This window comes from Mus caroli, unplaced genomic scaffold (assembly GCF_978045245.1).
Source record: "Mus caroli unplaced genomic scaffold, Mus_caroli_1 scaffold_17, whole genome shotgun sequence".
Lineage (NCBI taxonomy): Eukaryota > Metazoa > Chordata > Mammalia > Rodentia > Muridae > Mus > Mus caroli.
Window position 1 is genome coordinate 59921610 of NW_028227272.1, and position 24449 is coordinate 59946058.

Below are 24449 nucleotides of genomic sequence, written 5' to 3' on the forward strand. Positions count from 1 at the left end.
ATTAATATTATTCAATGGCTGTATCACTTTATGAAGAAAGTGAATGTCTATTGTTGACACAGGCATGTCAGGACTGCAGTACCTCAGACTGCGAATGGCAAAGGGATACCCTGGCCCCACCCTATTCCCATCCCAGCAGGAGGTTCAGAAGCATGGAAAAGCCTTCCTCAGGGTGCAAATAACAATGTTGACAGTGTGTACAGAAAATGTACATGCTAGGTCCCCTGCTCCTTGCGTCTGACTGGGAGACTTCTCCTACTGAGAGTAGCTCACCCAGCCTCCTTGCTCAGCAGTATCCCCTGAAAACACTAACCCCCTGCTCAGTTCTATATAACCAACACACTTTGACATAACCTTATGTTTGTTATTACTAGAGAAGATTATTAAACACCTTTATGGTAATATCCTCCCCCACCCTTGGGAAACATGTCCTTCCTTCGGTAATCTAATGCCCAGGACTTTTTTATTCTTATAGTAATTTTTAGTACTAGTAAATAGTCACAGGGCTGTGTATCTGCTGCGTCTCTTTTTAGCATTAGGGTTTGTTTGTTTATTTATTTATTTATTTACTTCCTTAATTATTTATAGTTTCCATTGTGCATCTCACGTGTTTCTAAATGCACATGTAATAACAGCTAGTTTTCACTTTATGGTTTGTAGCTTGAGCGGTTTGTACTGTAAAGTTGTTATGTCAATATATAATATATGAGTATTATATAATTTAAAATATAAACATCAAATTCTGTTTTCCATGATCACAAAGATAAAAATAACATCAATACTGGTTCAGAAAAGATCAAATGTTAGTACTACAAAAATATTGCAAAATAGGTTTTATCAAAACCAGTAACTATGACATATTGAGCTTCTATTTTTATTCCTGTATATTTTGAAGTTATTTCTCTTTTTACAAGTGATTGTGTAAGTGAAGGCTTAGTTCTGTCACTGTGCTGCACTCCTCAGTTCCCAGTGTGACCCATGAGTAGAACATGGTCACTCTGCATGAAGTTGCACGCCTTTCGACTTCACTGTGAATGCTCTCTGGACGAATCCTCAATTTCCCCGCCTGCTGTCCTTGCCTATGCTTTCTTATTTAACACATAGACATCTCACTTGCCACAACTCATACCTCAATGATTACAGCTGCTATGGGTTGGAAAGGATTCGCAAGAACTGGTCCTGAGTCAATCTCAGCCAGACCACTGGTCCCATCAAGTTCCGTCTGCTCTCGTTCTCTGTGTGCAGGAGGAAAAAATAAAAATTCCTTTTGAAAAAGTGCTGAACCATTTTTCCTTTAAATATCTACTCATGGCTTTTAATTAGAGCAGCATTTCAAGGAGACTTGCAGATAATAGGATGCTATGCTTTTATAAAAATGAATCACCTGAATTTTAAAAGAAATCCTAAGAGGAGGAAGAACCCTGGCTAAACAGTAGCCTCCCAGTGTCCGAGTAAGAAGTCAGTGGGACAAATGAGAATGGCTATTCCAAGGACAGAAAGCCTGGGAGAATGCTGAGAAGCAACAGGAAGTGAAGAGAAAGCAAACTGAAATGAAGGGGAAAGGGCTCAAACAAGCACAGAGCTGTTCTGGATATCAACTTTAGCTGGCCTCTAGTGGGGGGAGACCACCATGCTGGCAGCTGCAATCCTAGGATGAGTGTGAAGGCACCGGTGACACGTGTAAGAGCAGCAGGCTCAGTTTTACAACACCTGTAAGAGCAGCAGACTAAGTTCTCACTGAAGGGGAAACCCAAGCTTCTCCAGTTATGAGTCCAGAACCAGAGTCTGGTCTCAATGTGACACTTGTGCCCAAGCATCCCTAAGCCTTACTATCAGGGAAATTGTACTGATTGCTCACCTCAGCAAACACTCCAATGGCTCTAACCAGAAGCAATTTTGAAAAAAGTCCTACTTAGTTCCTATTAGTTTGTAGGAACGAAACTGCTCTAACAATCAAAAAACAGGTGAATGATCACAGCTGCGGTCCTAGGAACCCTATGTATGTAACAGTGATAAGGTGGGGCGCCAAACAACAGCTGTACAGAGGGTGTGACAAATTATCTGGGAGCTTTAAGTAGGAAGGGTGGGATGAGGTATGGAAAGGAGTGAGATGCTCAGTGGGGCTCCCAGGCTGCCTCCTCTGTTTCACAGAATTCACTGTTTTGTTTCCTTCACTGGCTCGGAGCATTGCAAAAACCCCCACAGCTTGGGTATTTGCCATGCCTGAGGGCTCTGAAGCAGCATGGACTGCCTGGCCACTCCACACACTGCTGAGGGTCCATGCGCTGCTGTAAAGTGCTCTTGGCAGCCAGACTTTGGCCCCACCTCTGCTACACATATAACAAAGCCTGTAGAGTCACCACTAATTAACCTGTGTGGCAGGAAACAGCTGGGGAGCAGCCTGGATACTGACCTACATAGTTAGGGCGGAAGCAGTGGGGACTGACAAGTGGTTTCAGCTACAACTCACACCGGGTGGACTCCATTAGAATACCCACAGGGAGTCAGTTCCAATCCCAGGACTTTGGCTGACAGGGCTGTTAGGTTTTTTCTTCTTCTAATTATGTTAACTTACTGTTGTATTCTTTAACTGGATCTTTTGTCTATTTCCTAGTCTATGCTTTTTTTAATCCTCTATGATTTTTAGTCCCTGAATTTTTCTGACTCCTTAACCTTTTAGTTCACTGAATGCTGCTTTCACTTTCCTCTTCTGCTGGTTAGTATTAGGGGAGCTGTTCCTTCTAACTGTTAATGTATTTCCATGAAAACAAATATAGCAATTTCAACACAGAAATATAACTATGAAAAACAAGGCCAAATGGCTCCTGTAAGAGTTAGTAATTCAAACTGCAAAGGCAGAGCATGCCTGTGCTAAGAGGCTGCACAGGGAGATCACTTGGTTCAAGAATCATTCTTTCGGGCTGGAGAGATGGCTCAGCCATTAAAGGCTAGCCTCACAACCAAAAATATAGGAATCATTCTTTCTCTCAGCATATGCTAGGGTACACCTCCCAAAGACATAATGCCCACCATAGAACAGGATTAATAACTGGCACAGTGATGGACATTGCATTCCCACATTTACCTACACATGGACTGACAAGGCATAAGCATCAATGGGTTTTGCTGTCAGACTTGTAAATGTCACATGTGTGATGTGCTTTTATGATTTCCACCCTTCCTACTAACCACTTTAGTCCCTGTCGCCCATCTCATAGTCCCTCTTTGACTTTCAGGTAGATCAGCTTTTCTTTTTTATTTAGGACTCACATATGCAAGGAAATACACAGCCCTTAACTGACCGGATTGGGCTTATTTATCTTAGCATGATGACCATTTATTTCATTTTGCAAAAGTGACATAATTCCTTTCATTCATGGCTGATTAATATACTACTGAGAATGCATATGAAAAGAAATAATCAGAAAAAATGTAAAGTTATATAAACATGGAGATTGGAAAAATGGACCTTTAAAGCAAACAGTAGGTCAGCAGAAAAGTGCTTCAACAAAAATTACACCGAAGAAGGAGGCTGCAGAAGTAACTCAAGGAGAAGGAGCTTCCATGCTCAGAGACTCATAGAGTACTGTGAAAATGTCCATATGGTGGAGCACAGTCTACAGACTCAACATAATCCCCATTAATATACCCAAACACACAACTCGGAAAAACCTCAAATGAATGCAGAACCACAGAGATCCAGAGAAACCAGAGTCAGAAAGAATAATGCTAGCTGTTTTATAACACCCAATTTCAAACTGAACTCAAGGGACATAGAAAAAACAAACAAACATACAAACAGTATTCCATAGTAAATAAACATGTAAGCCAAAGAATAGTGTAGATCACTCAAAAACAAATCTGTGCATCTAAAACCATCTGAATGGGATTACTTATTTCTCAATTGTTTAAAAAAAAAATAATCAACTCAAAAGATTTGGAAACCTTATTGAAAAAAATTGAAACCACTTAAGGCAATCACAGGAGAATACTTCAAGGTCTTAGGTAAGCAAGTTCCTAAACAGGACCGCAGAGGAAAGAAAACAATAAGCAAAGTGAAAGGAAAATGTGCAGAACAGGAGAGAACCATTGCCCCACCAGCCATCCTCTGACAGAAGGCTGGTATCCAAAATAAAGAACTCAAAAAGGTAACAACAGGTTTTTTTCATTTACAGTTCAAATGTTATCCCAAAAGTTCCCTATACTCCCCACAGCCCCGCCCTGCTCCCCTACCCACCCACTCCCTCTTCTTGGCCCTGGAGTTCCCCTGTACTGGGGCATATAAAGTTTGCAAGTCCAATGGGCCTCTCTATCCAGTGATGGCCGACTAGGCCATCTTTTGATACATATGCAGCTAGAGACAAGAGCTCCGGGGTACTGGTTAGTTCATAATGTTGTTCCACCTAAAGAGTTGCAGACCCCTTCAGCTCCTTGGGTACTTTCTCTAGCTCCTCCATTGGGGGCCCTGTGTTCCATCATCCTTAGTGAGGTAACCCAATCACAAAAGAAGTCACTTGATATGCACTCACTGATAAGTGGATATTAGCCCAGAAACTTAGAATACCTAAGATACAATTTGCAAAACACAAGAAAATCAAGAAGAACGAAGACCAAAGTGTGGATACTTCATTCCTCCTTAGAATAAGGAACAAAACACCCATGGAAGGAGTTACAGAGACAAAGTTTGGAGCTAAGACGAAAGGAAGGACCATCCAGAGACTACCCCACCTGGGGATCCATCCCATAATCAGCCATCAAACCCAGACACTATTACATATGCCAGCAAGATTTTGCAACCATTTTTCAACTTGGTGAATTTAGTTCAAATGCTTCCCTTCAGAATATTTTAAAAATATCTCTTAAAAACTCAAGCTAGGGCCTGGAGTGATAGTCTGGTGGTTAAGAGCCTGAGCAAGGTCCTTCCAAAACACCCAAGTTCAGTTCTTAGCACCCAAGTTAGGTGGCTTATAACTGCCCATAAGCTCAGCTCCAGGGAATCCCAAGCTGCTATTCTCCCTGGACACATGCACTCCTGTGTAGAATCCTGTTATGGATGCTGCCTGTATTTTGGTGTTAATTCTGCTTTCCCAGGAGGGGAAATGAATTGTCTGGAATGTGGAAGGAGTCACATACTCAGGTGACTTCTTGTGACCAGACCCCCCCAACCCAATGAATAACGGGACCAATCACTGGGTGAGTAGGTGGGACTTCTGGGTTGAATGGAGGAATGAATGGAGGAAGAGAGGAAGAAAGAGAGAGTGAGGGGATTTTTGGATGAGGATAGCCACAAGACAAGATGTAGCTACTAGTGTCTTCTGGATTAGATGATGAATTCACCAGGATTTGCCACTGGCAGATTTAGAGTTAATATGACAAGATTAGGATTCTAGTTGATGCACCCTGAGATTGAGTTACCATTGTTTCTGAACTAAGTTTTTGTGGTGTTTTCCTTCACACAGCAGTTCAACTGGGTTCCAGAGAGAAAGGTACGGGTGGCAAAGCATGGGTTTGACAGATGTGCAACACAAAGGCTGTGGGGGAGGGGGGTGTTGAAGCATGGGGCTGGTGTGGTAGCGACCCGCTAGTGGGAACTTATCGAGCTGGGTGGAGAGATTTTGGAGCTCTGAGTTAGAGTCTCCACAAGATAAGAACTGGCCAGTCAGCCAGTCAGGGCACAGAGTAGCTGGGTGTAGCTCAGGAAATTGCAGCTCTTTTTTAATATTTCCTGTAATACAATTCCACAAATTTATACACACATATATAATACAATAAATCTATAAACAGAGCACCTCAAGACAATGCAACTTTTTAATAAGATTAAGTGTTCAAGATCTGGTTTGAATTATTCTATCCACTACCATCTTAGCTCTATGTTGAGGGTAAACAGGCTTCTCACTCTATTGCATTTCTATTGAATCTAGTAATTCTTTGCTGAGGATCCCTGAACATCAAAGGCTGGTTTAATACCACCCTACCTCAAAACCAATAAAATGTCTCTAGACAGACTCACCTCTTCCTGAAGCAAAATCTCCCTGTACTTTAAGAACTAGTCTGAAGTTATTCATTTACAATTGGTACAAATTTAAAACTTTGGGATGGAGTTTACTATATAAGAAATATACTTAACTCCTATAACAGCCCCAGAAAAATTTTAGAAGCCCATCCCTTGGCCTGGAGATAGTAGAATGCTTGGCTAGCATCATGCACAAAGCAGGAGTCAAATCTCTAGCATCACAAAACAAAAGTACATGCTACACATCTGTACACGAAAATTCATAGAAACAGGAAATGCATTTAAAATCTTTCTTTATACAGACAGAGATAAAGCTGAATAGATAGACTGAATAAACAAAGCCAACAGGTTAAAGCTGCCCTTTTAAATATTCAAATGAACTGTGGTAAATTACTCTACCTTTCTTCCCTTAACTTCCGGACTCGTTCAGCCCTCTCGCGTTTCTCTTGTTCCTCAAGAGCTCGCTGTTCAGTTGTGTCTTTCTGGATGCGTTCACTTAAGGCATCAAAGTCCTTTGCAATGATATGCAGTAGCCAATAAAGCCCCTTTTTAATGGACTTGTCAAGTTTCTTTCCATATCCCAAGACTGCTGAACAAGGTTCCTAAAACAAATCAGTTCACTCAGTGATTAAGAATAAAAGTTCTCTACACAAACACAGCCATAAACCATGACATAAAATTATTTGGAAAAGCAAAATTTAGCCTTTTAAATTAACAATATAACTTTTTGCAATAACTATCAGAAATTGAAAAAATGTAGATACTATGTTACATTATATATGAAAACATCATATATAATTTTATATAAATTTACTAGAAGACAAACTGAACTGCCTGGAGAAAAGTACCGCTATTTAATAAGAATGCCTGGGAAGCCCAAGTATGTAGTACATGCCTTTATTCCCAGCACTGTGGGGTAGAGGCAGGCAGATCTCTCAAGAGTTTGATACCAGCCAGCGTGACAGAGACAGACCCTGTCTAAATAAATAAATAACACATAGAGAGAACTAGAAAGTTTTGTATTCTTATGCCAATGAATTACAGCAGCAGACATCCTATAAGGCTTACAACGTAATGATCTTTTTATGAAGTTTGAATAGCTCTTCTGTACTCCTTAAGATGATATGACAACTCACACTCTGTTGTAATTTTTTTTAAATCATTAAGTCTCCTTAAGCTAAAATTGTGTAGTTCTTTTTCTAATTTCTAAAGTTTGCAACCTGAAAGATGATTCGATCAGCAGTAACTAAAACAAACAGCAAACATAAAATCTTTGAAACCATGTAGGAAAGTTTCTGGAAGTTAGCGGAAAAACAAGCAAACAAAATCCCCCCAAACAAGAGATATTACAGCGCCAATCACTACTTACATAGCAGCGACAGCGCAGTTCATATCATAAAAATGATTTTGAGATTTTTTTCCTTTCCTTTCACATTTATGTATTAATTTGGGGGTGTGGAGCAAACATTCAGCAGCACAAGAGGTCAGCAGAAACCTGCAGGAGTTGGCTGTCCCCTCCTACCATACGGATCCCAGGGACTGAACTCAGGTTGTCAAGCTAGGGTGTTTTTTTTATAGCTGAGCTATGACAAGCAAGGCTCCCAAGGATTATTTTCTAGTTGACTATCACGTTTATAGAAACCAAGTTTTCTGAACAAACTTAACAAGTAATAACGCTAATGACAATGACAATAAACCTTACGATCTGACACAGGCACTTGTGCTCGTTGACCAGCTTCTCCAGCGAGAGACACTCGATCACATCCGCTTCTCCTAAAGCCCCCTCCTTGTCTTGTTTGTTTGCCAACCTAGGAAGACAGATGAAGCGGTTGGACAGCAAATCCACAGTCAGGTGGCATCTGAGGTGACTTATTCATGGTCGTCTGTTCCCACAGTTTAAATCTACCAGTTCTAGAATGAGCTGTAAAATAGACTCTAAAACTTATCATAGCTACTGTTCTAAAATCCACTGTGAAAGAACTTGACACCTCAAAGAAAAAGCTGCCAGCAAGAAAGCACAAGCAACCGACATACCGATAATAAAAACTACCAATAGAAGAAGAAGCAGGCTCCTTTCCATGACCTGAAGATGAAAACCTGGGCCTTCCACTTAAAAACAGTGCTGGAGGCGATGTGAGCTGCATCCATTTCACCCTGGAGTGACTAGACAGAGCAACTCTAGAAATCAGTGTGGAAATCAGTCTCTCCTATTCCACCCCTCTTTCTAAGCACAATCATTTTCATTATGTCTTAGTTCAACTTCACACTGTGTCCTTTAAACTATAAACAAGCATATGTGTTTGTTTCAAAGTTTATTATTGAGTGCTATGGATAGCATGTTTCTTTTTGTCATGATTATTTTAAAACACAAAATCAATCCTGCAATTATCTTGATGCACAATAAGAAAGCTACAGGATTTCACTGTAAGCTGCAAAAGGATGCATCACAAAGCTGTTCCAGCATTCTTTCAGCAATCTTGCAGTGGAGGATTTTTTCTCTGCTCTCACACAGTATTATGAAGGAGGCATTCACAATAGGAGAAGTAGAGAGGGGAGACAACAGATTTGGGGAAGTGGAAATTCAAAGAATTAAATCTAGATTTTACTTTGATTACAGCACCGTTCATCCTACCTTGAAGTGCTATCTACAGTGGGGGTGGCAACACCAAAAACCTAGGTTTGGAAAGGGGATACTAGGAAAGAACTTCCATTCCCAGGTTTCCTTGTATTTCTTCCTGGTAGAAATTGAATGTCTATTTCTATATTGGTATGATAGATAAAAAAAACCAGTACTGTAGAAGTTTGCAATCCTACACTGGAAATTGAAGAGACTTACTCAACATAAAACTAACAGTATGCAAAGAAAAGTAAGGTGGAAGGTTCAAGTCCTCTTTGCCTGTTATTCCTCTAAACTTGTATAATTTTGTGAGCTAAGCCTACGGGGTTTCCAAACAGAGGAGAATTTAATAACTGGGAGGTAAACATCTGCATACCATGCTTTATTCCATTTCTACATATGGCTACTTCATCCTGTACCTTTAAGTTTTAAAATCTGCAAACAAACCTTTGTCTAGCTGCAACAGCATTTTTCACAAGGCATTCTTGCAGGTAGTGTAGACTTCTAGGTACAGGGAATGCACTCAACAATTTAACAAGGACTTCCTGTTACCAAGGGCCGCAGTGAAAACGATCTTCCTTTAATGTAAGGAACAGGTGAGGAACAGGCAGAACCAGATTCTCCAGGTGTGAAGCAAGCAATCTGTGCCTCGAATTTGATAGCTACAGCAAATGGACAATTTTATCTCCGACTTATTTGACTTCACTGTTTGGCTTTCAATTAACTGTATGAGAACCATAAAGGGAACCTGTGGCTTAGACTGATTTAACATTTGATCAGGCATTACACTCCATGGCACTTGGATTTTCTCTCGGACTAAGGACTCTAACACCCCAGGTGGGAAAACAAGAACAAGACACCAAGGTAAGTGAATTATATTCTCTCTCTCTCTCTCTCTCTCTCTCTCTCTCTCTCTCTCTCTCTCTGTCTCTCTCTCTCTGTCTGTGTGTGTGTGTGCCCGCGCGCACGCACACACACACACACGCTGTATAAAGAGAAACGGTGAAATATCCAGAAACTGAAATCCAGGCACACTGTGACAGTAAAATATGTCTCTGCAGGTTCTTTAGAGTTCCTTTCTTATTTAGATCAGAGCAGAGCTACAAGCAGCTGACCTGTTCTTGCTATGATGAACTGAAGAGGAGTAAGGTGTAGTTACCAACCATAGATAAAAGAAATCACTACTTTAAATCTATAAAAGCAACTTGTTTTAGAGAAATTAGAAAACAGATCCCATGAACACAAATCTGAAATTCTATCTTTATAGACAATAAATTAATGATGCTATTCTTATTTTAGACAGACTTTCACACTTAAAATTGAACAAAACTTTATGCCCAATATTTTTGACAGAAAAATATTAATTTCTTTATTATTTCTCAGGTTCTTCTAAAACTAATTTGAAGAAATTCTGAAATAGTTTTGTTAGAACTACTGTAAAATATAAAAAGCACTCAAACATTTTAATGTTTTAGATAGTTTGTTAAAGTACTGAAATTATAAAACTTATCATAGATTCTTCAAGCTATTAGATCAACATTTAATTATGAACAATTTAAATGAAATGTATTTTCTAAGTTGTAATTGTTACCATATTCAAATTTAATAAATACTCATTCAAATCAACATAATAACTTTTATAACTATTTTAAAAGTAAATATGAAGTGGGCCACATGTGATATACAAGGATCTCGCTTCAAGGCTTTGTCCTTGGAAATTTAATATGAAGACTACTTCATATACATTCAACTTGTCTGAATCAGAAAAGCAAAAATTGTTATATTTTAAAACTCAATAAAAAGAGAAATGACTTTTACAAAACAGGTTAGTTCAATAAGACAATAGATCTACACTGAATCTGAAGATTACTAAGAGAATATATTGCTGAAAATGTCAGTTAAATCAAGCCTAGAGAATATATATGGTAAAATTCCCCATTTTACCATTGAACTAGAGAACTGCTGAATGCTGACTTTATAGACGGAAATAAAATGCATTTACTGAAGTGCTTATCAACATAGTAACTACAGAAAGAATAATTTACTTTTAATTATTCCATAAGCATATTAAACAGATATCGTGTGGTATATTTCCTATCTCTCTGTCTCTCTCTGTCTCTCTGTCTGTGTCTCTGTCTGACTGTCCTCTGTCTGTCTCTGTGTCTCTGTGTCTCTGTGTCTGTGTCTGTGACTGTGTCTGTGTCTGTGTCTGTGTCTGTGTCTGTGACTGTGTCTGTGTCTGTGTCTGTGTCTGTGTCTGTGTCTGTGTCTGTGTCTGTGTCTGTGTCTGTGTCTGTGTCTGTGTCTGTCTCTCTCTCTCTTTCTCTCTTTCTCTCTCTGGCTTTCAAGGCAGGCAGAGTTTCACTGTATAGCCCTGACTATTCTGGAACTTAGTCTGAAGACTAGGCAGAACTGTAACTCACAGAGAGCCTGCAGCTCCTCCTACTCTACATGCTGGGATTAAAGGCATATACCACCACCACCAGCCAATAGTATATTTCTAAAGACTCTAGGTACTGCGTGTTCATGTATGGCTCTAGGAATCTGCATTCTCTGTAGCAGGGTGGAGAAAGTTTCCTCTGAGTCACTCCCATTTGCTTTTCTCTTTATCACAAGAAACTATTACAAGTTATTACCATATGTATCAACCATCACCCTGTTTTTTTCTTTACTTGAATACTATCTTTAAGTTCTCAGATATAGTCAATATTGTGGATCAAATTCAAACCACACAGCAAATTCAAAATCATATAGTAGTAAATTAAATGTACTGAGAGATGGTCTTACCTTCTATGGACAGACTACTACCACACTAAGAAAATTGCATGAGGCCGGGCGTGGTGGTGGCGCACGCCTTTAATCCCAGCACTCGGGAGGCAGAGGCAGGCGGATTTCTGAGTTCGAGGCCAGCCTGGTCTACAAAGTGAGTTCCAGGACAGCCAGGGCTATACAGAGAAACCCTGCCTCGAAAAACCAAAAAAAGAAAAAAAAAAAAAAAGAAAAAAGAAAATTGCATGAAATAATCTCATGAATTTCACTTAGCCTAACCAATTATATAATTTCTTATGAGTTTCAAACTTTATACTTTCATGAATTACATTCAACATTTAAATTCAAGTATGCTTAAATTCTAATTTGTGGATGTAAAATGAAACAGGACACTGCAGTGCATAGAGTTATGAGCACCACCCGCCAGAAATGCATACAGATAGCATGGAAGTGCACCCGAGCACTTACACTAAGTGAGTTTTACACAGACACACAAGGATTGGAACAGAATGCTGAGTGTGCTACCACTGCCAAGGTCATCGCCTATGCCTCATCAAGGGAGACAGCCATCTTAGAACTGCTTCCCTTATGTCTGAAATATAGAGAAACATTTGATATACCCTTCAATTTCAAACCATCAATTTAGGGCAGTTGGTGGTGCATGCCTTTAATCCCAGAACTGGGGGGTGGGGGGGAGGGCAGAGGCAGTTGGATCTTGGAGTCCACGGCCTGCCAGGTCTACAGAGTTGGTGCCAGAAATCAATGGTAAACAGAGAAAATGGATCTCAAACAAGCAAGCAAACAAACAAAAATCAATTTAAAAATAGCACAAAGTAGCAGTTCTAGAAATGAGAAGGGACCATAACATCACAAGCAGAAATTAAACACAACTACACTAGATTAGAAGAAAATAGTCTATCTTTGAGGCTGAGACTTAGGGTTCAGATATTACAGGAAATAAAACTTAATTTCCTAGATGTACTAGAGAAAACAGAACATATTCTGTACAAACATAGAAATATCAATTTTAATTTGCCCAGGATTACAGCAGGACATGAGGTATTCATTTGAACTACAAAAAAATCACAGAAAACTGAGACATCTCTTTCTCTCTTCTGATCTATCTAATCTAATCTAGTCTAATCTATCTACATACCTACATGTCTCCCATCTATTATATCTATCATCTATCTGTCAATCATCTATCTACCTGCTTACTTATCTATACACAAACATAACACATGTGTTAATGTGTCTTTTGTGATGCTATAAATAGAGTCTCATGCATGACTGAGCAAGCTTTCTAACACAGAGAGATGGCTGCAGTCTCTGGGTCTGTTCTTCTACTACCTGGACAGTAGTGGACAAATCCCATGGGCTCTAAATGATAACCAAACAACATTAAGATGAATCCATAATAGGGCACTTAAAGCACTCCCACATAATATAATACTCCAAAGGACACAATAAATACACTTTCCCACCTTCAAGAATATAGCTAGAAGTTAATGGCCACCTAAAGAAAAAAATTATTACCAAGAAAGATAACCTAATAATATAAAGAAACCTTAACTCGCATGTTCAATATTCCAAAGAAAATATTCTACTTTATATTTTCATGTCCTGGTATAGAGCAGAATAAAGAAACCTAATTCTTTTTACATGCTTGCATTTTCACATCAATAACATAGTGACATAAAGAAAGAAATGTTCTGGGCTGGTGAGATGGCTCAGCAGGTAAGAGCACTGGCTGTTCATCTGACAGTCCTGAGTTCAAATGGTGGCTCACAACCACCTGTAATGAGCTGACACCCTCTTCTGGTGTACCTGAAGACAGCTACAGTGTACTTATTTATAATAATAAATAAATCTTTGAGCCAGAGCAACCAGGGACTGAGCAAGCGGGGCTGACCGGAGTGAGCAGAAGTCCTAAATTCAATTCCCAACAAGCAGATGAAGGCTCACAACTATCTGTGCAGCTACAGCATGTACTCATATGCATAAAATAAATAAATCTTTTAAAAAGAGAAAGAAATGTTCTAATATTTATTTGCATCTTAATGTGTATAGTTGGCATATGTCTGTACGTATGTGTGCATGTGCACACCCCTCTGCACTTACAGAGACCAAAGGAAGGTAACAGGTGTCTTCTTCCATCACTCTACACCTTACTGAGACAGGGTCTGGGTCTCTCACTAAACAAGAATTGCTTGGCTTGTGGCTAGGCTGGCCAGCTGACCAGCTCCAGGGAGCTTCCAGTCCTCACCTCCTCCCCAGCACTGGATGCAGGCATATTTGGCCACTCCTACTTCTTATGTGGGTGCTGTGGACTCAGAGTTGGGTTTCATGTTTCCATGGCAAGGACTCTCACTGAGCCATCTCCTCAGTTTTTACCCAATTTGTTCAGGACATGTACCAGGGATTAACACTGCTCCCATATAATTCCCACTCAAGACCTTTGGAATGATGCTATGTCTAACCACATTGTAAGGACAAACTTTCATTGTGGAATTCCAGGGTTGAACACAGATTCTCTGGCCTGCTTAGAAATGTCTCTCTCTGCTGAGCCTTGCTGTCCAAAAACACTTCCTTCTTGAGGAATTTCTTTTGTTTTCTTTATATTTAGGTCCTAATAAGACTTTTCTGCTTATTGTTAAATTCTAAAGCTGATGGAGGAGCTGATGAGATGTTTCAGACAGTAAATTAGACACCTGCCAAACTTCATGACCTGAGTTCACTCCTTGAGATCTAAATCTTGGGGACAGAATGTCAATCTTGTACAATGTCTTCTGACCTCTACACATACACTGTGTCATATATAACACACACACACACACACATAGAAAGAGAGAGACAGAGAGAGACAGAGAGACAGAGAGAGAGACAGAGAGAAAGAGAGGCAGGCAGACAGGTAGACACAAATACAGAAAGAACAATAGTAATAAATCAAATTTGATGGAGAACATTGTTATGCCTATCACACTGAATTTCGTTTTACTGCAACTGTATGTAAACAAAGTATATGTTAATTTCTATAATTTATAATACTAGAGACTCTGTTAATTGTGTGGCTTACGACAAAAACTATAAATATGCTTACTGTAAAGAGATCTTCTCTTACACGGGGCAGTGGTTTAAATCTATTTCAACGATTTTCTTCTTTGTATGGTTCTCTAGTCTTACCCTCTATGTGCCTTCGGGAATTCCTAATTTATGTGTTTTCATCACACAGCATCCAACACTCTATGTGCCACAAATAACATAAATTACGTAGTACAAATATGCTTCTTCGCTTATTATACTGTTACTTACTATTCTGATATCCCTGATTAAAAGCATATATTGATATACAACATTTTGTCATAGATCACTGCTGTGAAGCCAGGCCAGTTCTGTAGATGTGAAGATGCTTTCTAAAGTACTTCATATTTCAAACCCTTTCCTCTTAAGTATGTATATATATATATATACATTTTTATATTTAGTATATGCTTGGTATTACTTTAATCCCTGAATCTCTATTTCAGAGACTAAAAATAATACCACACTAAGCATCATGAATATATGTGCATGTGAAAAGGTCCAAATTGTTGATTTTTAAAAAATGATATAAAAAATTGAGTCTCACAGTAGCACAGCCTATGAGAGCTTTATCTGCTCAATATTAAGAAAACACCTAGAGATCAGAGAGCTGCTTATATACGCACTCAGTCTTTTCAAACTATAGAAGCATTAAGTGCCTTTCTAAACTCTAGGACTAAGAAAATAATTTAGTGGTTTATAAATAACAATAGCTTTGATTCATTTAAATATGTGTGTGTTTATTTTTACCCTATCATTATATATAATAAGATATCCATTTGATTTGATGCTATGGACAATTAGGAGCACTAGGTGAAAATGTAAATATTACCAGCATTTGCCAATAATATAATATATAAACATGTTCTCAAGTATCTAAAGATATATCATGATAGGACTTCCTACACATTTTGCCCTAGGATTTTTGAGATCCTTGGAAACATCCCAGTAGGCATAATCAAATCAACAATAGATTTCATACATGCAATAGAAAACAAACCTATATAAAGTATGCTAATTCAAAAACCTCATTTATATATATATATATATGTAAATATATATATATATAAATATTATATATATATAATTATATATATTATATATATTATATATAAATATTATATATATAAATATATATATATATATATTGCTTAAAATCCATATAGAATTTATTCTGTCATTATGTTGGTTTTAACTGAACTATGTATATTAGGAAAATGAGTATATATCTAAAGATTCTGATGTTTATGTGTGTTTTGTCTAAATGTATGTATGTGTACCACATGCATACATACCCGGTCCCCACAAAGACAAGTAGAGGGCACCGATTCCCTGGAAGTGAAGTTACATATGGTTGCGAGCTGCCGTATGATTGCTGGGAAAAGCGTAACCTGGTCCAGGTCCCTGCATGGACCAGTGCAGCATGTGTTCCCAACTGTTGAACCATATTCCCAATCCCCCCAAAATGCATCTATTTCAAACATGACTTACACTAAATTATGTAGGAAAGGTATCTTTAACAATGGTAATTTTAGGAGGTTAAAGGTCACTCCTAAAACTCAAAGTACAGCCAAAGCAACTCTAATATTACAGACAGTGTGATGACATGGATGGACTTACGGGAGGGAAAACTGTACCCTCACCATGGCTTTTTATAGCTACTACTCTCAAACACATGAGATGCACAGCAGGAGCAACCATTCAAACTAATTCCTAAATTATCTTACATTATTTTCCCTATTTTGGTAATCTCTATGAGGAAATTACTCTTTCATTGGATATTTTCTTTATTTACATTTCAAATGTTATCCTGCTTGCTGATTCACCCCCTCCCTCCAAAAGGCTCCCTCCCCTTTCCCTCCCCCTGCTTCTATGAGGGTGTTCCCCCACCCACTCACCCACTCCTGCCTTCCTACTCTGTCATTCCCCAACACTGGGGCATACAGCCTTCACAGGACCAAGGGCCTCTCCTCCCACTGATGCCCTACAAGGCCATCCTCTGCTACATATGTAGCTGAAGCCATAGGTCCAGAAAATTCCTTTCAATTTTCCTTCTTTTCTTTTCTTTTTTTTTTGCCAAGTTCTTACTTTATAGCTCAGGATAGCTTTGAATTTCCCATATAGCCTAGGATAGCCTCCATCTTATCTTGGTATTATTCTCAATTTTTAAAACTTGTTAGAAAACTAGAACAACTTTTGCTAAGAGACACATAGCTATCTCGCCTCAACTGCCAATGGGGAAAAACAGCAACTCCTTTGTTCAATTCCACTGTTTCTGTTTCTTAGGGGGAAAAGGAAGATGAAAGACCGACTTCAAGAATTAAAACAGAAAACCAAGGAAATAGAACTCTCTCGGGACAGTCAGGTGTTTGTGGAAGAAGAACAAGGGGTGCTCGTCCAGCAAGCTGTCATTTATGAAAGAGAGCCTGTAGCTGAGAGGCACCTACATGAGATCCAAAAACTACAGGAGAATATTAACAGTTTTGTGGATGATGTTCAACGATTTGGACAGCAACAGAAAAGTCTAGTGGCTTCCATGAGAAGGTTTAGTCTACTTAAAAGAGACTCTACCATTGCAAAGGAGATAAAAATCCAAGCAGAACACATAAACAGGGCATTGGGTGACGTAGTCAAAGAAGTGAAAAGGTCAGAGGTTGAAAATGGTCCGTCATCAGTGATCACAAGGATACTGAAGTCTCAGTATGCTGCCATGTTCCACCGCTTCCAGCAAACCATGTTTCTATACAATGACACAATAGCTTTAAAGCAAGACAAATGCAAAACGTTTATTGTCCGTCAGCTTGAAGTGGCCGGAAAAGAAGTTTCTGAAGAAGAAGTGAATGACATGCTTCACCATGGAAAATGGGAAGTTTTCAATGAAAGCTTACTTACAGAGACCAGTATCACTAAAGCACAGCTCTCAGAGATTGAACAGAGACACAAGGAACTTGTGAATTTGGAGAACCAAGTGAAGGACCTCCGGGACCTTTTCATTCAGATATCTCTTCTGGTAGAGGAACAGGGAGAGAGCATCAACAGCATTGAGGTGATGGTGAATAGCACAAAAGATTATGTTAACAACACCAAAGAGAAATTTGGACTGGCTGTAAAATACAAAAAAAGAAACCCCTGCCGGGCCCTGTGCTGTTGCTGTTGCCCATGCTGTGGCTCCAAATAAAGATGCTACTTTAGCAATGTTCTCAGAGTTTAGGGATAAGGTGTCCACATTTCAGAGTCTTGACGTGGTTGTCTTCATTTCATGAGTCTAACCACATATGTTTAATCATTGCTAAATGGTCATTTTGCACCTCACACTAACATTTACACACTAACATTACAGAAACTGCTGAAGCCAGTGACACAAGGCAGGAATCTACTTAAAATGTGCTGGTTATCTGGTAAAAGTGAAAAATCTTGTATCTCTGGGAAAATATTGATTTCTATTGGGCACTTCTATACTCTTAAGATGAATATTCAACTAAGTGATAACTACTTTATTCACCTGGTGTATTTGACAATATTTTGGTAATTAAGAGTTGTATAAAATAAGACCTCAAAAGAAGCCACAGTGCATCACAGGAAACGAAAATGCCCCTAAGTCTTTATACCCAGAGAGGGGAGTAAACTTGGTGATCACTGGGGCTTGGGAACACTCAGTCATAAATCTGGTGAACAATCTAACTGGTGCCTGGTGATAGTCAAGCGTAAGACCTAAGGTGAGGTAAGTCAGTGGTTTTTGTGAACTTGGATTCCACGAGAAACTGAATTATTACATACAGATCAGAAAAAGAGCTTGAGAAAGTCAAAGACAAAGGCAGTTGTGCTCTTGGATATGTGACACCACTTTATGATAAAGCAAACACTATAGAAACAGATGTGTAAATTAAAGAAGAGGCCTAAGCAGTCTTCCACCGGCGAGATCACCAGATTTCACTGTCACACTTTCTTTTCATCATATTAATATCCTATACATATTGATGGGTTCCACAAGGACATTTCCACACATGCACACATGCAGTTTTGTGCTTGAGTATATCTATGTTCATGTGTCTCTCTCACCTTTCTCTAATGGCTGCTTAACTACTCTCAGGTCGTCTTCCCCACTGCCCACCCTCCCACACCCGGCTCCCACCTTAAGAATCTAGATTCTATATTCAAGAAAAAAAATATATTTGCCTTCTGTCTCTGGATAAGTCACTTAGCCTGCTGACACCTACTTATTTTCTTTTTTTTAAATATTTATTTATTTATTTTATGTATATGAGTAGACTGTAGTACTGATGGTTATAAGCCAAGCCATCATGTGGTTGCTGGGAATGGAGGTTGGTTGCTCACTCCGGTCTAAAGATTTATTTATTATTGTATCTAAGTACACTGTCTTCACACACACCAGAAGAGGGCATCGGATTCCATTACAGATGGTTGTGAGGCACCATGTGGGATTTGAAGTCAGGACCCCTGGAAGAGCAGTCAGTCCTCTTAACCTGGTTGCTGAACCATCTCTTCAGCCCACCTACTTATTTTCTTACAAATAACTTGATTCTGTTCTGATTTGTGGCTTCTGTGTTGATGGGTACCTGGGTTCATGCCATAACATGCTATGATGAATAATGTCTTATGGCTATATCATCATATTACTTAGTATACCCCCAACCTGAGCACAATATATTTAATCAGTTGCTGAATATTTTGTATACTGTATTTCCACACTTCAACAAAGTAAAAGCAGTATGTTTTTTTCTTAATAAAACTATCTGAAAGAGAAAGCTAATTTTTGAAAGAGTTGATGTAATAATATTGGAAAACTGCTAGCTCTGCAACCAGAAGACAAAAATAACAAATTGAAAAAAAATACGATTAAGGACTTTTCTATGCATGCTAATAACATTAAATTGGCTTAAGTGTTTGAATTTATGTAACACTTGGAAACACTATATCATCAGCAATAACATTCAAATGATTGAATACAGAACACTAGGAACACTCTGCATGCCATGCTTCCATTATCTGAACCCACAGGCTGGCACAGCATTCAAATCGTCATCTGCACGTGGAGCCATAAAGGCTCCGGAAGAATCATTAATTCCCTGGACTGTGATGGTTGCACATCTGTAATCCCCATTGTGTGCTAGAAGATTGCTGGGAGTTCAACGTCAGCATGGGCTACAGGGTGAGATCTTGTCTCAGGGAAACAAAGGAAGAGTGAGAAGGGAAATGAATGGAAAGGAGGTGATAGGAGAGAAAGGGGGGAAGGGGAGGAGACTGGACCTTCTTGAGGCCCATTTGATTCTAAAGTTCTCACCCTCAAAATCCTGGAGGTCTGGCATAAATACAGTGACACAGAAGGTCCATGACAACATACTAATGCCTAGCAACGCAGCCAAGTGCTTGTTTTTTCTAAGTGTTGAAGAGTGTGGTAGGGACAGAAGAGTGTGGCACATGGCAGGAGAAGGCTCTGAGTGCAAGTAACTAAATGACGGTGGCAGCTAAGGCAGTGGCACTGTAAGACAGAGCTGATGCCAACAGGCCCTCTAACTTCCATCAGTAGAGGATTTGGGACAAAGCTAGTCAAGGCAATCATATCTGTGTCTAAGAAACGTCTGGTTATGCAACTCAGGAGTTTCTACTGCAGTAAAGACTCATTAGTCTACAGTAAGACATCTCACTACTCCAGTAGCTACACTGAACTAACCCAAGTACAATCCTTACTATCCTGAAAAGAATTTTTAATCAGTAGCTTCAGAGTTATTCTGGAAAAATGTATTAGACAAGTCAACCAAACTCCAAAAAGGTGATGGACTGGGTGATTTATTAACTCTCTGAAAATAAGTTTCAAGACTGTACGAGAGAGAGGAGGTCCACCAACCAGGCAGCGTACACCAGCTGATATGAGACCCCCAACACACATACAGCAGAGGACTGCCGGGTCTGGGTTCATTCAGAGAAGATGCACCTAACCCTCAAGAGATTGGAAGCCTCAGAGAGTGGAGAGGTCTGGTGGGGTTGGGGGTTGGGGACATCCTCATAGAAAGGGGGTGGGTAAGGAGGGGATATGGGGTGGGGAACAGTCAGAGGGTGGACCAGGAGGGATAAAATTCTGGAGTGTAAAAAAAAAGATTAAATAAAATTAAGAGAGAGAGACCCACAAACGGTATCTGTCTTAAGACATTGTTATGAACTAGCCTGATGAAAATGTCAATGTATTAAGCTTTGTAATGAATCTTCCCATTCAGTTTGTTAGGTAACCAAATAGTGTTTTGTACCACTTAATGCACAGCATATTTGTACAATTGATACATGCATAGATATATAGATGAACACAAGAAAAATGGAAAAAATGAAGAAAAACAAATAAATGACTATTTGGATAAAAATACATGTACCCCCCATCGATGACTAACTGATTATTATTTTATTTTTACTTTAGAATCAGTGAGTCTTTGCTTAAACATTTACAAACACTACTTTAGTCTTTAGGGTTCAACAAAGGTCCCCTTTCACATACACTTCTGTTAATTTATTTTGGATTCATTAACAGTGAGACTCAACTTTATGGGTGGGGTAACTTCTTTAATTAAGCATTTAAGAGTTTACAAGCATAAGCTTTATCATTAGATGGCTCAATAAAATGTTAACTGTTATAATCAAAGCTTTAACTGTTCTGCTTTAAAAATCTTCATCTGCTATTGAGAAGCACAGTGAAGAAGCTCTTCTTATATTTTTCATAATGTATCCATGACGGCTTGATGTTTTTTATACCTTATTAATGAATTGGAAGAAGGAGAGCGAATAGTAACTGAAGAGCAATCTGAGCTGAGGGACTTCTCTTTGCTTTGTCTCACATTACAGCGCCATCTGGTGTTCACAGTGCACAAATACTATGAATACCAAAGTCCCTTCTCTATGTCTAGAAATGTTCAGGCTTAAGGACAAAATGCTATAAGCATATGACTGAGACAATCAAGCTAGACCACACATACAATAGGGAAATATGGAAAGTCAGAGTGAGAAATTAAAGTATCATTAGAGAAAGAACCATTTGAGTAACTTTCAAAAAATACGCTATAGAGAAAAAGAACAGTAGTGGGCGAGGTAGCTCACATAGCTGGGAGAGTGCTTGCCTTGCTTACACAAGGTCATGGGTGGTTTGCACCTATAATCACACCTTGGAAGGCAGAGGTGACAGGAACTTAAAGTCATCCTTGGCTTATCTCAAGCACAACCTGAGCCATGTGCGACCCCATCTTAAAGAGGGAACAAAGCAAATACAAAAGGACAATGACGAAACATAAATTATTAAAAGCGGAAGTTCAGTGTAACACACAACACCCTATGCCGAGGCAGGAGGATCAAGAGTACAAGGTCAACCTAGGCTACCTGGAAGACTCTTGTTTTGAAAAAGACCAATGGTGCAGCTCAGTGGCAGAGCCCTTGCCTATTGTGCCTCAGGGCTCCATCTGCAGAACAGGGCTGAAAGACACTTAACATCAAATTAAGAAGTTTGCTCATCACACAGTCTCAATTCTTTAATCCTTACCAAAAGAAACGTAATAATACAAGTACAAGCAACTGTATGTATTTATTATCCTAGTAGGTCACAACGTTGGCTCACTTAGACAAAGAGCTCTTGGCTAACGCTCCTGCCCGTGTTTACGGCAGCATTACTGTTACTTACACCAGTATAGGCTTTCCTGATATCCTCGGGTGTCGCAGCACTTCGGACATTGTCTCCTTTGTTTCTTCCATTCTCTCTTCATCACTGGAATCCACAACAAATATTACCCCATAGGATTCAGCATAATAATTCTTCCAAATTCCCCGAATTCTTTTTCCACCTCCTAAATCAAAGATGGTAACTTGGAACTTTCCTTGTCTCAGATCAATTTTAGAAAAGCCAACAGTGGGAGCTACATCTTCAGGATGCTCTGTTGCAAATGATATGAAAAAGAAAAGGAATCTTTAGGCTTTAATAGTAACAATTTATCTCTACAACCGAAATCACGTAACAAGAGTTAAGTCATTATAAAATAGAAAGATCACTTGCTATACTTCCAAACACACTTCTGTGAGAGAAGGGTTAATAATATCAACATCCAACTAGAATTTTCAGTTAAGAATTTGGCTTTTGTTTGTTTGTATTGTTTTTTTTTTTTTTTGTCATTGTTTTTCAAAACAGAGTTTCTCGGTGTAGCACTGGCTGTCGTGGAACTTGCTCTGTGGTCCAGGCTGGTAGTACAAGATCCACATGCCTCCTGAGTTCTGGGATTATAGGTTGTTCCATCACTGCCCAGCTGTTTATTTTATTTAATTACTATAATCTTAGCAACTAACATAAAATAGGCACTTAATAATTACATGTTGAATGAATAGGTTATGTTAAGGATATCTATTCTCCAATCAGTTTTAATCTTTCAACATCATGCCACTCAAGGGATCTATTACAAATTCTATGGAAGAATGAGTAAAGTCAGGAATATTTTTAAAAAGAAAAGAAATTTTTAAAATCAAAAATGCAAGAAGCTGCAAAGAATAAGGCAATTCTTTTCAAATCAGGTAAATTAAAGCTACAATTGGAATAGAGATTTTGAAGGGCATCCTGCAAAGAGATTTTAAATTCACTTCTATAGGAAAATATTACTTGTATGCTGTAGTAAATTGGAGGGTTTGGGGTGAGAAGAGGAATTATGAATCTGAAAACGAAAATTATAGGAGCACACTGCCATGCCTGCCAAGGAGCAGCAATGCTCACAAGAGGTTTTTAAAAATCCCAGAGAGACATAGAAGACTTACTATGAGATTCCTTGTCATTGCATATACCAACTTCACCATCTATCATTATATCCTATCTTCTATGCCTTGCCAAGATGTGGACCCATGTCTATACACTTACCCTTAGTGCTTGGCACACAGGACATTCTACCAATTCTTATAATTTCTGACTCATGACCTTTTACAGATAACTTAATCGACTTAGATATACATGGCCCCCAATCTTTAGACTTACAGTAACATGTATGTTAAGACACAGTAAGTCTAAGATAAAGCACAAACATTTATTAGGTGTTTCTTATATGTTAAGTCATATGAAAGATAAAAGCCAAACAATTATTGATCAGATTTCTCTTTGGATCTATATAGTTCTTGGTCTATTATACACATCATATACATAAGCATATACATATAATATGTGACTCTAATATACTAAAGATATGTTAACACCACACAAAGCAAGAGGTAAACCACAGAAAAATGAAACTTTATACCCAAATAACAGTTTCCTATTAGGAAATAGTACTGGATAGAAATTCCTAGGAATTTTTTTGTTTGTTTGTTTGTTTGTTTGGGGACATGAATGTTCCTGACCTCAGTGGCAGCTACTAACCATGAGAGGAGCGTCAAGAATAATTAGTGGTGGTCTGTTAAGTATTTAACAACTTATCAGGAAGTAAAGGGAGAACTCTAACATGTAGTATATGCCCATTTCCATAGTGTAAAAACTCCCACTATGACTGATTTCAAACTAATCCTAGCTACTAGTCAGATACCCAGGAAGAGAACTGGGAAGAGACAGATAATACTGGCTCTGGCTAGTATGTCTGACTCACTATACAGAAGCATTGGTGCAGTCCAGAACATCACTGCTTCTTGGCAATAGCGTGTAAACTAAAGTGATGCATCAGCTCCTGGTCCATGGTCCTAATGGAGAGAAGCTGCCCTCCACTTCTCTTCTACCACTTCCTTCCAGTTCAAATCAAGCTGTACAGAGCTATCTGAGGCTAAGTAGCAGAAAGAACAGTAAGGATGGCAAACTGAACGGGAAAAAGAGCTGAATCCCTCACATCACGTACTGCCAGCCCACACCTAGATGACTTGCACGGGCAGAGAGAAATAAACTTCAATCTTGTTGAGCACTATGACTTCAGAATCGTTACACCAATCAGGCCTATTTCCAATGAACACAATCATTTT

At 38.9% G+C, this 24449-nt stretch overlaps 2 protein-coding genes across 4 annotated transcripts in view; one reads left to right on the forward strand and one right to left on the reverse strand.

Moving 5' to 3' along the window:
* Nucleotides 1-24449, reverse strand: part of Arl13b (ARF like GTPase 13B) — a 53132-nt gene that overhangs the window by 11767 nt on the left and 16916 nt on the right. For all 3 annotated transcript variants that reach the window (XM_029470726.2, XM_021184840.3, XM_021184841.3), the window contains exons 3-6: nucleotides 22156-22405; nucleotides 7716-7821; nucleotides 6413-6615; nucleotides 1130-1235 (exon numbers count right to left, since the gene is read on the reverse strand). In XM_029470726.2, the coding sequence (XP_029326586.1) occupies nucleotides 1130-1235; nucleotides 6413-6615; nucleotides 7716-7821; nucleotides 22156-22405 (665 nt within the window). The remainder of the gene's footprint in view (nucleotides 1-1129; nucleotides 1236-6412; nucleotides 6616-7715; nucleotides 7822-22155; nucleotides 22406-24449) is intronic.
* Stx19 (syntaxin 19) lies at nucleotides 9346-17658 on the forward strand. Its single transcript, XM_021184842.3, has 2 exons — nucleotides 9346-9494; nucleotides 16767-17658. The coding sequence occupies exon 2, from the start codon at nucleotides 16780-16782 to the stop codon at nucleotides 17656-17658; it is 879 nt and encodes a 292-aa protein (XP_021040501.1). The 5' UTR covers nucleotides 9346-9494; nucleotides 16767-16779.

What these genes read in the sequence shown, in the direction of transcription:
- Stx19 (XM_021184842.3), top strand. Translation starts at nt 16,780, where the DNA reads ATGAAAGACCGACTTCAAGAATTAAAACAGAAAACCAAGGAAATAGAA.